The sequence below is a fragment of the Crotalus tigris genome, unplaced genomic scaffold, assembly GCF_016545835.1.
Source record: "Crotalus tigris isolate CLP2741 ecotype Arizona unplaced genomic scaffold, ASM1654583v1 scf7180000019068.10715455, whole genome shotgun sequence".
NCBI lineage: Eukaryota > Metazoa > Chordata > Lepidosauria > Squamata > Viperidae > Crotalus > Crotalus tigris.
In genome coordinates this window covers 971,541-987,073 of record NW_024097358.1, presented here as the reverse complement: position 1 = coordinate 987,073, position 15,533 = coordinate 971,541, and the positions used below count along the sequence as shown (strand labels likewise).

Sequence of the window (15,533 nt, the reverse complement as noted above, 5' to 3'; positions counted from 1 at the left end):
TGCATGGCTGGCTGGAGAATTCTGGGAGTTTTCAAGACCACACTCCCTGAAATATTGGCTTACAGCAGGGGTGGGGAATTCCTGACCCAGTAGGAGTTGAAGTCCACAAGTCATAAAAGAGCCATGGTTCCCCACCCCCAACCTACAGGTTTCCAGTTGTGGGGGAAATCAGTTTTTCAACTGAATGGGATTGTTGAATAGACAAATGGAGACATAAAGAATATGTCCTTATCACTCACAGTGGCCTGTGCTAACTGTGAACATTTCCATAGCAACTCCGGGCTCTCAAGATGCAAATGTTTCTTTCAACTAAGACCATTGTTCTCTGCAGGTAACAGAAGGGTAGAAATAACATGAGATCTAGAATGTTATTACTTATGAATGTGTGTGTGCGTCATTTTCTCCTCCCGTCTAAAATGTTTAAACAGGAGTGCATCTTTTTTGTCTACAGGGGTGCGTCTTTCACTATTCCTTTGGAGAAGAACCCCCCACAGTAGACCCGATCTAATAACTCATTGCAGTGAGCCTGGATTATTTGTTTTGGGTTCTGTGTTTTGATTCTACAGAATCATGTTTGTGGCTCCAAGCCAGACAAGTAGATTGGATGCTAATTTTAGCAAAAATTGGTGGTGTTTCCCTCCCCCCGTTTCTTTTACAATCTTCAGATTTATTGCCTGTGCAGATTGTAGACATAGCTAACGTGGTGTCTTCCTTTGGGCAGAATGGATTTGCAAGGGAAATGAAAGTTGCACTAATTCTAATTTGAATACATTACAACCACAGGGAAGCCTTACCTTTAGAATTTTAATAGAATTGCAGAATATCTGTTGCTTTGTTCCAATATTTAAATTGCTTTGAAACCCTGATATTTCATGTTTCACTGTTTAAGCACAAAGTATGCATAATCTCCCTGGTGGGTTCCCCCCCTCTTTTTAATAAAGAAATCTACAGTTTAGACCTGTATTATTATATGTATGTATGTATGTATGTATGTATGTATGTGTGTGTGCATATATGTGTGTGTGTGCATATGTGTGTGTGTGTGTGTGTAGGTCTTTGGTTATTCGGGTTTTCTCCTGCGTAAAATTGGAATTGTCTTGGCGACGTTTTGACAAAGTCTCATTCGTCATCTTCAGGCTGGTGTTTTCGGCTTCGTGCTAGAAGCATGAAGCCGAAAACACCAGCCTGAAGATGACGAATGAGATTTCGTCAAAACGTCGCCAAGACAGTTCCAATTTTACGCGGGAGAAAACCCGAATAACCAAAGACCTACATACAAACACCCGCGAAAACCTCAGAAAACATACATACATACATACATACATATATATGTATATATATATTCAAAATAAACAAATAAACGTGAACACCAGGGAGATTCAAAACTACAAAAGTTTAATACAAATGCCAAGCTTTTGTCGGCAACTGCTGACATCATCAGGGCTTAAAATGTTAGTCAGTAGGAGAGTCCTTTTATAGGTTAATCAAGGTCTGCACCCAGCTCTTGGATCTAGTCATCGGACCTGATTGAATAAGCTGTGTTCCGGTTGCAGTTCTTGTATTAGCGATTATTCTTTTCCTGCATCTCGTCTGTGCGTGTAACATCATATGTCCTCCCTTCGCTGAGTCCAGGATTGGGTGGGGTATTTCTCCCCCTTTTTTGTTTGACCGTATCCCTTGTATCATTCAATTGTGTGTTCCTGTCATCTCCTCCCTTGCCCCACTCGGATTGTCTAGGTGCAGTACACTCTCCCCTTTTTTCTTTTTCACAAATCCCACCCACACAGCCATGATCTCCAAAAGTGTTATCTTGTCCAGTTTTCACCATTCCCCCCCATCCTTGGTGTCCCTTGCTCGTACGTTATTGTCTCGGGAGCTGTTTCGCATTTCCCGTTGACATGGTCGGACCAGCGCTGCAAGATGGGGTGGTTGGGCCGTTGCTGTAATAATAATAATAAAGTTGGAAGGGACCTTGGAGGTCATCTAGTTCAACCCCCTGCTCAGGCAGGAAACCCTATACCATTTCAGACAAATGGCTGTCCAGTCTCTTCCTAAAAACTTCCAGTGTTGGAGCATTCACCACTTCTGGAGGCAGGTTGTTCCACTGATTAATTGTTCTCACTGTCAGGAAGTTTCTCCTTAGTTTTAGGTTGCTTCTCTCCTTGATTAGTTTCCATCCGTTGCTTCTTGTCCTGCCTTCGGGTGCCTTGGAAAATAGCTTGACTGCCTCTTGTTTGTGGGAGCCCCTGAGATATTGGAAGACTGCTATCATGTCCCCCTCGTCCTTCTCTTCATTAAACTAGACATACCCAATTCCTGCAGCCTTTCCTTATATGCTTTAGCCTCCAGTCCCCTAATCATCTTTGTTGCTTTTCTCTGTACTCTTTCTAGAGCAGTGGTTCTCAACCTGTGGGTCGGGACCCCATTTGGGGTCGAACGACCATTTCATGGGGGTCGCCAAACAACGCAGTCCGCCATTTTTTCCCCTTTTCCTTAGCTGTGCTACTCCCTTTTATTCTATTGGCTTTTGAAAGCCAATAGAATAGACTCTCTTGAATAGAGTCTAATTTTATTGGCTTTCAAAAGCCAATAGGAATTGTCCAGGCTCTCTCTGCCCTGCTGAGCCCACCAAAAGTCCCATTCTGCAAATGGTGCTTCACCAGTTGAGTAGTCCTCGACTTACGACTGGTTGAGTAGTCCTTGACTTACGACCGGTTGGGGGGTCGCGGCATTAAAAAGGTTGAGAACCACTGTTCTATAGTCTCAACATCTTTTTTACATCGTGGTGACCAGGTAGTGAAATAAACAATGAAACTGGATACTTCTTCCCTCTCTTATGAGTTGCCTCTTTTTTCCCCTAACATGGATCTGTGAGATTCCTTACCTGTGTTTTTTTTACTACTCTGACCGCAGGAGTGGTTGGTTACATGCAAATGTTTAAGCATAAGAATGTGCTTTCTACAAGGTAGTTACTTCTTGTGGTTTATAAACTTTCTCTATAAGTTTCTGGACTGCATTTTTGAAACTATACCTCAACATTTCCATTCCAGGAAGTTACTTTTCCAGATGCACTAGTTTTTCTGCATAACAGTTATTGTACCTCTCCTTATCAATCTTTGGGGACCTGTTCATCTATTTAACATTTCACGCCTGCCACCTCCTAAGTGATTAGAACCAATCAGTGCATTAGAATGGATGAGTAAGGAACCTACACCTCTCTTGACAAAGGCATTCAAACCAAAGAGTAAAGTACTATGCTTCTTAACCGGATTAGCTCTTGTGTGCCTTCAGGAAATTTGCCAAGGTGTTGGTCACTGCCTATGAATGAATTATAAGATAACCTGGGGCTCTTTGGGTAATCCTATAATCTGTAGCTAAAGTGGAGGTACAGAGGAAGACATTGTGGAGATCTGAGATCCCTCCCTTTCCAGCCCCCTGGAGTGTTTCTCTAGTTCTCCAGAGTGTGCAGTTTGGCAAGATTCTTATAAATAGGTAAGGAATAAGGTGAGTAGGAATAAAAAAACCCTTCTCTGATCAACTCACGGTGTCCTGTTGGTTCCTTGTGCCTGACAAATAGTGTTTGCTGGGTGCAAGCAACTAGCATGACACTATGATAGTGTTGAGTTGTGGTGGCGCAGTGATTAAATGCACTGCTCTGCTCACTGTCAGGAGTTTGATTCTGACTGGCTCAAGGTTGACTCAGCCTTCTGTCCTTCTGAGGTCGGTAAAATGAGGACCCAAATTGTTGGGGGCAAGAGGCTGACTTTGTAAACTGCTTAGAGAGGGCTGTAAAGCACTGTGAAGCAGAATATAAGTCAAAGTGCTATTGCTAGTGTTATTTTGCTTACTTAGTCTCCTGCCTACTCTTACACGCCAAGCACTAGGACACAGCTCTGATCACTGCTTACTTACAGACCTGTATTGTGATATTCAAGAGGATTTCAGCAGAGTATTAGGGATACTGAACCTCAAACTGTTGGAGGACCCATCCTAAGTGAATTCATATAGATAATAAAAAAAGGGGGGAAAAGATTTCAATACCACATCAATCATTCTGACCTCTCATCCCCCACCACTTCATTCACTGAAGGAGGAGCAGATTCTCCAACTCCTGCTGGTAGTCCAATGATATCAAAAGCCACTAAGAGGCCTTGAAATAACAACCCACAATCCCACTACTTTGGAAGAGCTTCCCTTTGGAAGTGAGATTGATCCCCTTGCTTCCAGAAATTAGTCAAAATGAAATGGTTTCTGAGCACCTTGAAGGTGACTGATAAAAAAATATCTCCAATTTAGATGCAGTTGTAATTGAACCATGAATGACTTCATTGTCTAACATTGCTGCATTTTAATTTAGTAGGCTGCTAAAATTATTAAAACATGTCAACCTATCAGTTTAAAAAATAAGTAAAGACATTGGGATTGTTATGAAGAAAGCAAGCAGCTGCAAACTGGAAGCCTCAAGTCACAAAGACAGGCATGGATGGATGGATGGACGGACGGACTGAGGGACTGGCCAACCAGCCAACCAACCATTTTTAGATGCCTTTCCCACCTAATTAATGCTTACACCGTTTTTTATATTTAATCAATTTAAATGATGATTGGGGTTCCATGTCAGTTCAGACCTGAAGCAAAGATATATTTAGAGGGGAATTAGGTGATCTTTAGAAGTTTGAGTTTCCAGTTCCCATCAATGATCAGCTTGGCTAACATACAGGGATCAAAATCCAAAAAGCTAACCAGTCAGTCAGCAGCAGAGAGAAGATCTCAAATGGAGCCCTTGCTTGTTTCTGCCTTAACATATATTTCATTTAGAAATCATGTTCCAGCTGAACTCGCATTTCAACCAATGAAAAAACTGACAGACATCCAGCAAGCATCCCAGATCTAAGTTGGTAAAGTTACAGAAGAAAGATTAAGATTGAATTTAGAGTACCAACCCGGGAAACCATGGCTCAGGAAGACACCATGTTATGAAGCTGGACTAGTCTATAACTGATGATAATAAACTGCCTTTCTTAGTCATTTCATATGACAGAACTCAAAAACCCTTGTTCTACTTCCAGCAGCTTCTGATAAGTCCTGGAACAGGTTCCGTTTCTTGTTTCTCTGAAGTCATTAAAGACCTGCTAATTTTCAACCGGTGGCTGCTAAGGTGATGGAGAGCGTGTGACTTGCTTCAGCATAACTGCTGAAGCTTGCTCCTGCCCTGTTAATAGGACCAGTCGATCCTGCTATTCTGGAATGCTGGGTTTTTTTGAGGCCAAACCTGCCCCCATGTCCCCCCCCATTGAAACTCATGACAAACCGTATTTTTTGCTCACTCCAATTTATTGGATTTGTTGGATTACTGGATTTGTTCAACACAATGAACCACAAACTAAACGCACAGGCTGGACTTATGTGATTCCCGTGTTCTTTACTTGTAGTTCGTATGATAGGGTTGTAACAATTTCAAGGCAGTTGAGGTTGAGGGGCCAGTGCTTTCTGAAAACTTTTTATAAATTATTTCACTTTTTATGAGTTCTTTTTTTTTGTTTTGCAACTTCAGCACTACAGTATGCATGATAAATAAACCTTGCATCAATTATATGTAGCATTCTTTTTTTTTTTTTTAAAAAAAAGGCATTTTTAATCATAGTTTAAGAGCATTTTTACAGTCCAAGCTACACATAGTCCTTCACTTATGACCACAGTGAAGCCCAAAACTTCTGTTGTTAAGTGAATCTGGCTTGCCTGTTGACTTTGCTTGTCAGAAGGTCACAAATGACCCCAAGACACGGCAGCCGTCATAAATATGAGTCAGTTGCCAAGTGTCCGAATTTAAGCGGACTAGATGCACCATTTTCTTTCTGCCAGGATACAAAATGCGAACAGAGACCCAAAAGGTGTATCAGCATCGCCTGCATTTCATCTTCAGCCTCCATCTAGGATTGATTTTGGATGGTAGATCAAGTGATTGAAAAGTCTGAGCTAATTTGGAGTCTTTCTTATTTCTTCTCTATCTCCTGCTCTAGTTTTTGTTTTCTAAAAAGATTAACATCATGCCTGATAAGAGGGTTCTGAGATTCTGAGATTATTTTTGGTAACCAGGAAAAGATATTATCTTATTAATTCTGAGTTTTCTTTCCCACAAATCAACCCTACTGTAATTGCTTTTTATGATTATGGATGGGTTTTCATTCCTTTATTTTGCTTTTACTAACACTCTCCCACACAGCAATTGCGAAAGACAAGGCTAACACCTTTTTTATTTTAAAATCTCTCCTTAAATGACATCTCTTAAAGAGCTGCTTCTGATGTGGTGAATGGAAGCCTTTAAAAAACATCTTGGGAAAATTCTGTAAAATTTAATTTCATTGATCAGCAGTAAAATGTTGCTCTATGGCTGGGAAAGGTGGACCATAAGAAAGGCTAAGCGCCAAAGAATTGAGGCCTTTGAACTATGGTGCTGGAGAAGACTCCTGCGAGTCCCCTGGACTGCAAGGCGATCAAAACAATCAGTCCTAGAGGAGATCAACCCCGACTGCTCTTTAGAAGGCCAGATCCTGAAGTGGAAACTCAAGTACTTTGGCCACCTAATGAGAAGGAAGGACTCACTGGAGAAGAGCCTAATGCTGGGAAAGATGGAGGGCAAGAGAAGAAGAGGACGACAGAGAATGAAGTGGCTGGATGAAGTCACTGAAGCAGGAGGCGTGAGCTTAAATGGACTCCAGAAGATGGTAGAGGGCAGGAAGGCCTGCAAGAACATTGTCCATGGGGTCGCAATGGGTCAGACACAACTTCACAACTAACAACAACAAAATGTTGCTCTAAGTTACAATTTGAAGATGCAAGGTTACAATTGTCAGGATTGTGGGGGGGTTTTTTTGAAAAAAGAACAAACTGATTGGCCCACTTCATTCACTCTTATAAAAGGTTATCTGGTATATTTTTAATACAAACTTCTTAGAACTTTTAATGGTGTAATTTCTGACCTTGAAATAGAGGCCAGAATCAATTTTCTTCTCTCTGGATCTAGTCAGCCAACCGCTGTTTATTTCGGGTAGCGGTTTTGTACATTTTTCGTGGGCTTACATGTTAGCTATAGAAATGCTGTAAAAAGAACAGACTTTAGCTTGGTGCGTGGATATACACATTCCACTTTCCTTTTAATAGTCAGCACTTAAGTGTTGCAGTAGGAGTCAATAAATACTCCCACATGTGTCTCACAAAGAAAAATAAGCACTTTGTCAGCGGCTTCCTAATCTTCCCAAAAGGGGTTTGACAAGTTGTTCTCCATAAATAGTTGAACAATCAACTAAAGCTACACTGCACATTGAAAGAGTCAACCGGGAAAAGGGATATTGTCTTAGCCTGATTTTTTTTTTTCTTAAAAAGGGAAATCTCTTGTGATTTTTCTATTTGCTTGCCAATGGAGAGAGAATTTAAATAAATTAAATTTCGGAGTTATGCCCAGCGGGGTTTCAAATGGCAGCAGCCGAGAACTTGGGCATGAGTGATGGCATGGTGATTGTCTACCAGAAATTGTTTACAGCTTTCAGGGTCCGAACTCTGCAGGTCACCCAACGGGATACCCTGTTTATTAAGATGGGCTCTAGGGACTAGTTGGCATTCTTGCTGTTTCCCCAGCAATCTTCCTGCTTGAGTTCCTTGACTTTACCTCCAAGTTGGCAGATGAGTTCCCAGGACTCAACATCTACAGGAGATTGCTGGGCGAACTCAACTGTCACCTTGGGGTGATGATATACATCTCAGCTTCTGGTGAAGTAAGCAATGCTGTAGTAGATCTCCTATTCTGGTGTCTGGAGGCTTTGAGCATCTGGATGGAGGACATCAGGCTTCAGCTGAACCCTGGCAAGGCTTTGTGCTTTAAGGCCCTTGGTTCTAGAGCTATACCATCTCTGGTGCTGGATAGGGTTGCATTGCCTCAAAAAGACCCTGTGCCAGTGGTGGAATTCAAATCTCTGAACAACTGTTTCTCTACGTGGATGTAGGCCTGGGTCTCTGAGGCCTAGAACAGACTTCCGGAAGTGGCATCCCCGCACTTCCGGTGGACCGTTCTAGCCCTAGGAGGCCTCCTCCAGGCCTAGAACAGAATTCTGGAAGTGGTGTGCATTCAGCCAGTTCTCCGAATTCAACAAAATTTAGCTACTGGTTCTGCCGAACTGGTGCAAACCAGCTGAATCCCATCATTGCCCTATGCACAATCTGGACTCATGACTTCTGGGGTAGGAAAGTCATGGCCAGGAGAGCTTTTACACACTGCAGAGCTGACTTCCACAAATTATAAATCAAACTTTGGGAAGCCAACTTCTATGACGTCAAAGTATAAGTTCATTCAGCCAAGAATTGCTTGACTATTTTGTAGCCCTGTTTGAAAAACTGAGTTAAACCTAAGAACTTGTGAAACAGAAAGATATGTTCTACCGCTGTATCATGAATAATTCATTTCGGTTGATTGGCAGCGTGCATCTTGTCTTTATCTGTAAACATATTGGAGTGAGTAGGATCACTGGACTGATTTAAAAGACCGTTGACATTAATTCCCATTTCATGGAAGCTTCAGGCCCTTCAAATAATAGCACTTGACTGACAGATAGTTTCTCTCACTGATTTCAATGGGATGCAAATTCAGCTAAGTTTGTTTGGATCCATATAAAGAGTATGAGTTTTTAACCTGTAAATGGAATTGATTTGCTTCATTTTTTTTCATTTCTTTACAGCCCGCTTACAATGCATCACATAATACAAACTGTATACAGCTGGTTTTGGTGGGAGAACATCTGGATGCCTGCTAACTGCACCTGGGCAGATTTAGAAGATCATAATGGATACGTCTTTCCCAAACCACGAATGCTATTTGCCACAATTCCATATGCCTTTGTGATGTTGGTTATCAGGTTCTTTGTTGAAAGGTAAACATTTTCTTTTTTTTTTTTAAAAGAAATCTTATTTTCTACTTCAAAAAATTCAAAATAACAATTTCCCACTGTTCATTGCACCTGCGGTATAACTTCCTTAACTACTAGAGAGAAATTGGTTGGATCTGCCATCCGAAAGGTGTGTTAGCTGGAAATTCTGACAGTTGAGGGTGAAGGTTCATTCTCTGAGCTTGTGGGTTGGTTTCCGAATGTTTCGTTACCAGGCTAGGTAACATCTCCAGTGGAGCTTAGGGGATTGTCTGTGTTCTTCTGCTTATAAAGGCTTCAGGTGTGAGTGTGTCAACAGATACAGATATTCGCCACTATTGCAATTCTAATCGTTGTTTTAAACCCTTCAGAGGATGCCCAATTTAAAGAAGACTCATCTGTTCTGGAACATGGACTAAGCCAGGGGTAGGCAACCTTGGCTCTTTTATGACTTGTGGACTTCAACTCCCAGAATTCCTGAGCCAGCATGGGGAACTATGGCTCTTTTATGATGTGTGGACTTCAACTCCCAGAATTCCTAAGCCAGCCATGCTGAGGGGAAAGGGAGAGGTTTCAAGCTGAGCCATGCTGGCTCAGGGATTCTGGGAATTGAAGTCCACGAGTCATAAAAGAGCCAAGGTTGCCTACCCCTGGTCTAGGAGGCTCACCGCTTAGAACAGGAGTAGGCAACCTTGGCTCTTTTATGACTGGTGGACCAACTCCCAGAATTCCTGAATCAGCCATGCTGAGGGGAAAGGGAGAGGTTTCCAAGCTGAGCCATGCTGGCTCAAGAATTCTGGGAGTTGAAGTCCACGAGTCATGAGGGGGCCATAGTTCCCCCATGCTGGCTCAGGGATTCTGGGAGTTAGTCCACCAGTCATAAAAGAGCCAAGGTTGCCTACCCCTGGACTAAGCTATGTTAATGAAGTGATGACACAATCCAACACTGAGTGATTCTTCCACAACTCCCCACGAGAGAAAGCAAATGGGTTGCCGCCATGAATACAGAAAACCTGTCCTTCAGCCCAAGCAGGGAGCACTTCATTTTCCTGTGCAATAATATAGCTTAGCCTAATATTGAAATCATTACGTCTACAAACTTCCTTTTTTTTAATTGTCTTTCAGATATATTGCTCTTCCTCTGGCTGACTACTTGGGCATAAAGAATGTGAGGCGGATCAAACCACAGGATAATCCCACCCTGGAAGATTTTTTCCGAAAGTGCACAAAAAAGCCCTCCCAGGTGAGGATTTTTGTGTGTGTGTGTGTAAATTGTCCCATGGGAGATTTTCCATGCCCCAAATCACTGCCTGGTTCTACCATCTATGCAGCCCAGGGATGGTGAGCCTGACAACTTTCAGAGCATGAAGAACTCCAGACAACTATAGCTCACAGAAAGGGGTGCCAGAATTGTAGTTTCTGGAGTTTCCCAATCTTGTTAACCCCCTGCATGCTTCTTACAAGTCCTCCACTCAGTGTTTCTCAACCTTGAGAAACTTTAAGTGTGTGGACTTCAGCTTCAGAATTCCCTAGCCAGCCATGCTGTTGAAGACCAAACCTGCTGTCCATCCCATTGGAATGGAATGGAATGGAATGGAATGGAGTGGAGTAGAGTGGAATAGAATAGAATAAAATAGAATAGAATGGAATAGAATAGAATAGAATAGGAATAAGAATAAGGAATAGAACAGAATAATTAGAATAGAATAGAATAAGGAATAGAACAGAATAATTAGAATAGAATAGAATAAGGAATAGAATAGAATAGAATAGAATAGAATAGAATAGAATAGAATAGAATAGAATAGAATAGAATAGAATAGGAATAAGAAATAGAATAGAATAAATAGAATAGAATAGAATAGAATAGAATAGAATAGAATAGGAATAAGAAATAGAATAGAATAAATAGAATAGAATAGAATAGAATAGAATAGAATAGAATAGAATAGAATAGAATAGAATAGAATAGAATAGAATGAGGAATAGAATAGAATTCCTTTTGTATTTATCATTGCTAAGACTAAAGGGAACTGGGGTGAAAATTTCACACATGTTTACACTGTTGGGAAATATTCATCCAGTGTATGCATATTTTGCCACAATTTCCCTAGCTTGATAAAAATCAGATCTTAGCTTTCCTTCCCAATGAGTTTGAAGCCCAAATGAAACCAGTGTTAGCAAATCTTAGATTTGCATAATTCATTTGCAGGTGCAAGAGGTTGTCCCGGCTTCTGTGAGCTTCCAAGCTCTACTCTGTACGAAGCTGCACAGAGTTTGACCTGCCTGGCATGATTGTGACACAATTTGAATGAGAATAAAGATATGAAGTGATTTTGATTAACGCTCCCTTGCTTTATAAACAGATAATCCTTGGCCTACAACCGTTCATTTAGGGATTGTTCAAAGTTACAACATCCCTGAAAAAAATTACTGTTTTTCACATTTACATGACCATTTACAGCATCCCCGCGGTCATGCAATTAAAATTCAGGCACTCGGCAACTGGCATGGACTTAGGTCAGGTGCATTGTCCTGGGGTCATGTGATCTCCATTTGCAACCTTCCCAGCTGTTTTCTGACAAGCAAACTCAGTGGAGCAAGCCAGAATCATTTAATAACTGCAGGAGTCACTTAACAACTGTAGCAAAATGGTCGTAGAATGGGGCACAGCTCACTTAACAAGTGAGCTGTGGAACAGCCCTTAACTTTCTCGCCTAGCAATGAAACTTTTGGGCTCCATTAGAGTCGTAACTCAGGAGGACCTGTGTTGTTTCCACTAAATTTAGCATGGAAGTGGCACGAAGGAGAGGAGCTATGGAAAGAGATTGTGTTTGGCATGGATATCTCATTTCGGTGATCCTGACCATTTTGTTTTCTGAAGCACAAGCCAACTAAACTGCTTCTCTTCACAGCTAGGCAGCTGCTGTCTGAAGATTCTTATATTCTGAACTTTTTAACTGTGGTGGAGTTACAACACACACGTGGCATGGGAAAGCTGTTGGTAAATCTGGTTTGTTTCGTGGGCCACTGAATTCCCAACCCTTTGCAGCACAATAAGATACATCCCAATGCATTTTTTCATCGATTGGGAATTATGTTACAAGTGCTGCAGATAATGAGGGGAGGCATCGCAAGGAGGTGCAGCAGCTCTGAAGAGCAGAAGACCCAGAAAAGTTGGAAGAGGACCTCTGAGGTCTTCTACTCAACCCTCTACTTTTAAGCAGGAGTCCCGATATTATTTTAAACAAACGACTGTCCAGGCTTTTCTTAAAAGCCTCCCGTTATGGAGCATACATAACTTCTGGAGGCAAGTTGTTCCACTGATTAATTGTCCACACTGTCAGGAAGTTCTAGGTTGCTTCTCTCCTTGATTAGCTTCCATCCATCATTTCTTGTCCTGCCATCAGGTGCTTTGGAAAATAGGTTGACCCTCTCTTCTTTGTGGCAGCCCCTCAAATGCTGGAACGCTGCTGTCATGTCACCCGTAGTCTTTTTTCTGCCCTTCCCTATATATAGTCTCCAGTGGATTAGGCAGTCTCCAATCTAAGAAAGCTTAAACCATTAGCATTTCTTCGTTTGTATATTCATATAGTGCTTTTTAAAACAATGATGGGTAGTTTTTAAAACTTTTAGTGTCATGAGACTTTTTTTTAAAATCTAACAAACACATTTGCTCTCTGAGAAGGATGGACAGTGATCACCTCCTCCTCCTCCTCCTCAAAGCTGCAGTGCTTGTTTTGATAACTTGACTTCCAGCATGTGTATCACTGATTTCTGCCTCCTTCTTTCTCCAACCTTGCAGTCAGAAACACGCAGACTAGCTAAAAAGTGTAACTGGACTATGCACCAGGTGGAAAAATGGTTCAGGCGAAGACGCAACCTAGAAATCCCAACTCTGCATAAAAAATTCAAGGAAGCTTGGTAAGAAGAGAGTCCACTGTCCTCCATTCTCTGCTTGTAAATATATATAGATATATATCTTCTCAAGTAGAAAAATAGCCAGAAATTTAACATTTAGTTGTTGTGGTTCCGGCTAATGAAACATTCCAAAGAACTTCCAGGCATTTATTTTCCTAAAAGTCTTTTATTGTTACAAAATGTCGGCACAGGCACAATGGAGGGATGCTAGGATCTAAGTTCTCTTCCTCTGAGCAGTTAAATTATCAGCATGTTCCCTCCCTAAATTAGCCGTCATATCTCACATTGTCCAATTAGTGTGAAGGTCAAAGGTTTCCTTCCTCTTTCTTTCCGGGCTTTACCCCCAACCCCCCTTCTGCTCTGTATTAACCCCCAAATTACCAGACAATTCTACATATTGTCAAAAGCAAGAATATACAATATTTGCAGCGTTGACATTAGTGGCATTATGGATATTGCATAACCAGATATTTCCTTTCTTGCCAGTCAACATAAATAACATAAATAAATAATAATAATATCAAACCACAACAACGACCTAATACAGGTCGTATTGATCGGTGGATAAAAATGTCAAATCTAGTCTGAACATCTGGCTGATTGTGCAACCAGCTATAATAACAATAATAAACTATTGTTTTATTATCAATGAGCTTTGTCTTGCATATTCTCCAGAAACACAGATTACATTACATTACAGCTTCGATTGCAAAATTGCAGTCACTGTCTTATCTTTTTAACCCCCTCCAGCCAATCTTGAATACATTGAAGCTGTAGCTTGAGTTTCCAAATGGATATAGGCTTTTTTTTTTTTTACTAAATTTGAATATGAGGATTAGAAATTAATTTATTCTTCTGTTCTAATGACTTCCATATCCTCTGCTTCCTCTTGAGCGTGTGTGTGTGTGTGTGTGTGTGTGTGTGTGTGTGTGTGTGTACGTGTGTACATAATGCCAATTTATTCCTGTAATGAAGTGACATAACAATTTAAAGCTTGAGGGATCTTTGGTGCTCTCTGAGCTTGGTTGTTTTCTTGCAGACATTTCATTCCCCAAATTAGGTAGCATCATCAGGGCTAGTTAGTTAGCTGACTAGCTAGCCCTGATGATGCTAGTTAGTTTGAGTAATGAAACCTCTGCAAGAAAACAACCAAGTTCAGAGAACACCCACTGATCCTACATTTCAATCCTGAGCTACCAATACTCTCTGTCAGTACTCTGGCTTATTTTGCAGTTACACTTACAAGTGGCTCAAATCACTGTAAATGTAAATAATAAAAATGAGGCAAATTAATTCAGGAAGAGAGAGATGGGTAAACAGGCAGTACTGCTCTCCTAGCTATGGCGAGAAGTCTAGGCAAGTCTGTTCTATCTTACCACCTTCCTCCATGTCCCTGTGAACTCCTTGGTCTTAACATTCATTTTATTTTTGCAGTTGGCGATGTTTATTCTACAGTACCTCATTTATTGCCGGAACTATATTTCTCTGTGATGTAAGTTAAATATGGGACAGGGAAGGAGGACTCAAGTGGTAACCTAATCTGAGGTTGTTTTTACAGCAGCTTCCCGTGAGTTGTTAAACTTGGGTTAGTATAAAGACAGATGTAATCTGCCCCCAAATAGGATAAGCTAAACTTCTACTGTTATTGTCCAGAGAGAGTCGTTGTGATAATCAAGAATTTATAATTTTATGGGGAGGGTTGTTTCACTTTTGTCTGAAGAATTAAAGTTAAGGGAATTAAGCCAGATGAGGCATTAAGCAGGAATAGTACACACACATTTGCACTATAAGAAAATGACCTGGGAAAGAAGAATGTGTTGACCTCCATGCTCTTATAATTTCATAATTCTTAAAGATACAGATGCCTCCCAGCCCAGCTTGGCTGTCTTTGTGCAATTTTCTTGGCAGTTTTATCAAAACAGTTTGCCAACTGTTGAATAATGAATTTGAGGTTACATAAAGTTCCGCACCCTCCCATTACAGACCCCTTGTCTAAAAGACCACCCTCAAATATGGAAACCCATGGTGTGATCTTGGGCCAGCCATTCTTAGCTCTGTCTGACCAATCTACCTCACAGCCCTGTTGTGGGGATTAAAAATTAAAGGAGAGGCCCATGGAAGCTACTTGTGCTTCTGGCTGACAGTTGGGACAGCAAACTAATAAGTAAATATCAAATAAACGACTCTATTAAAGCAAGGCAATTAGTGACCATGAGCTAATGGAAAGATTCCATGATGGAACACCATTTAAAGAGAGCCTTGGCTTTGCCCATATTGTGGTGCCTTCAATACCAACAAAAGATTTTTTTTTTAAAAATTTAAACTTATTTTTCAATTTCTCAGGATCTTTAGTAACAAAACCCTTGTTCAGCTCTTTGGGGCATTCTTGGGATATTAATCTATCAATTCCATCCTGCTACGGCTCTTTTATTCTCAATTCCCATCCCGCTGCTAATTCTCCACCCCTTTAGTTTTTGCAGTTTAATGATCTTGTTTTATGTTAACCTCTTATTTTTAAACCTTGCAAAGAACACCTGTCAGGAAGAAAACCTGGCGTGCTTGCTGTTAACGCGCTTTTTCTTTTTGAGAATGACTCATTTCATATCTAGTTTTACACTTTCTAGATATGTTACAGTGCATTGCTACTTTAAAAAAAAAACAACCATGCCCGATTGTCTGGATAAGTTCTACAAGCTT

The 15,533-nt window shown here is 41.0% G+C and overlaps 1 protein-coding gene across 3 annotated transcripts in view; it reads left to right on the top strand.

The window, feature by feature from the left end:
* CERS3 (ceramide synthase 3) overlaps positions 1-15,533 on the top strand; it is a 36,730-nt gene that overhangs the window by 9,121 nt on the left and 12,076 nt on the right. For 2 of the 3 annotated variants that reach the window (XM_039359284.1, XM_039359282.1), the window contains exons 2-5: positions 8,730-8,921; positions 10,041-10,158; positions 12,721-12,839; positions 14,271-14,328. In XM_039359284.1, the coding sequence (XP_039215218.1) occupies positions 8,740-8,921; positions 10,041-10,158; positions 12,721-12,839; positions 14,271-14,328 (477 nt within the window). In that variant the 5' untranslated portion in view covers positions 8,730-8,739. Of the gene's footprint in view, positions 1-3,471; positions 3,493-8,729; positions 8,922-10,040; positions 10,159-12,720; positions 12,840-14,270; positions 14,329-15,533 lie in introns of those variants that run through there. The other variant, XM_039359283.1, reaches the window with a different exon arrangement.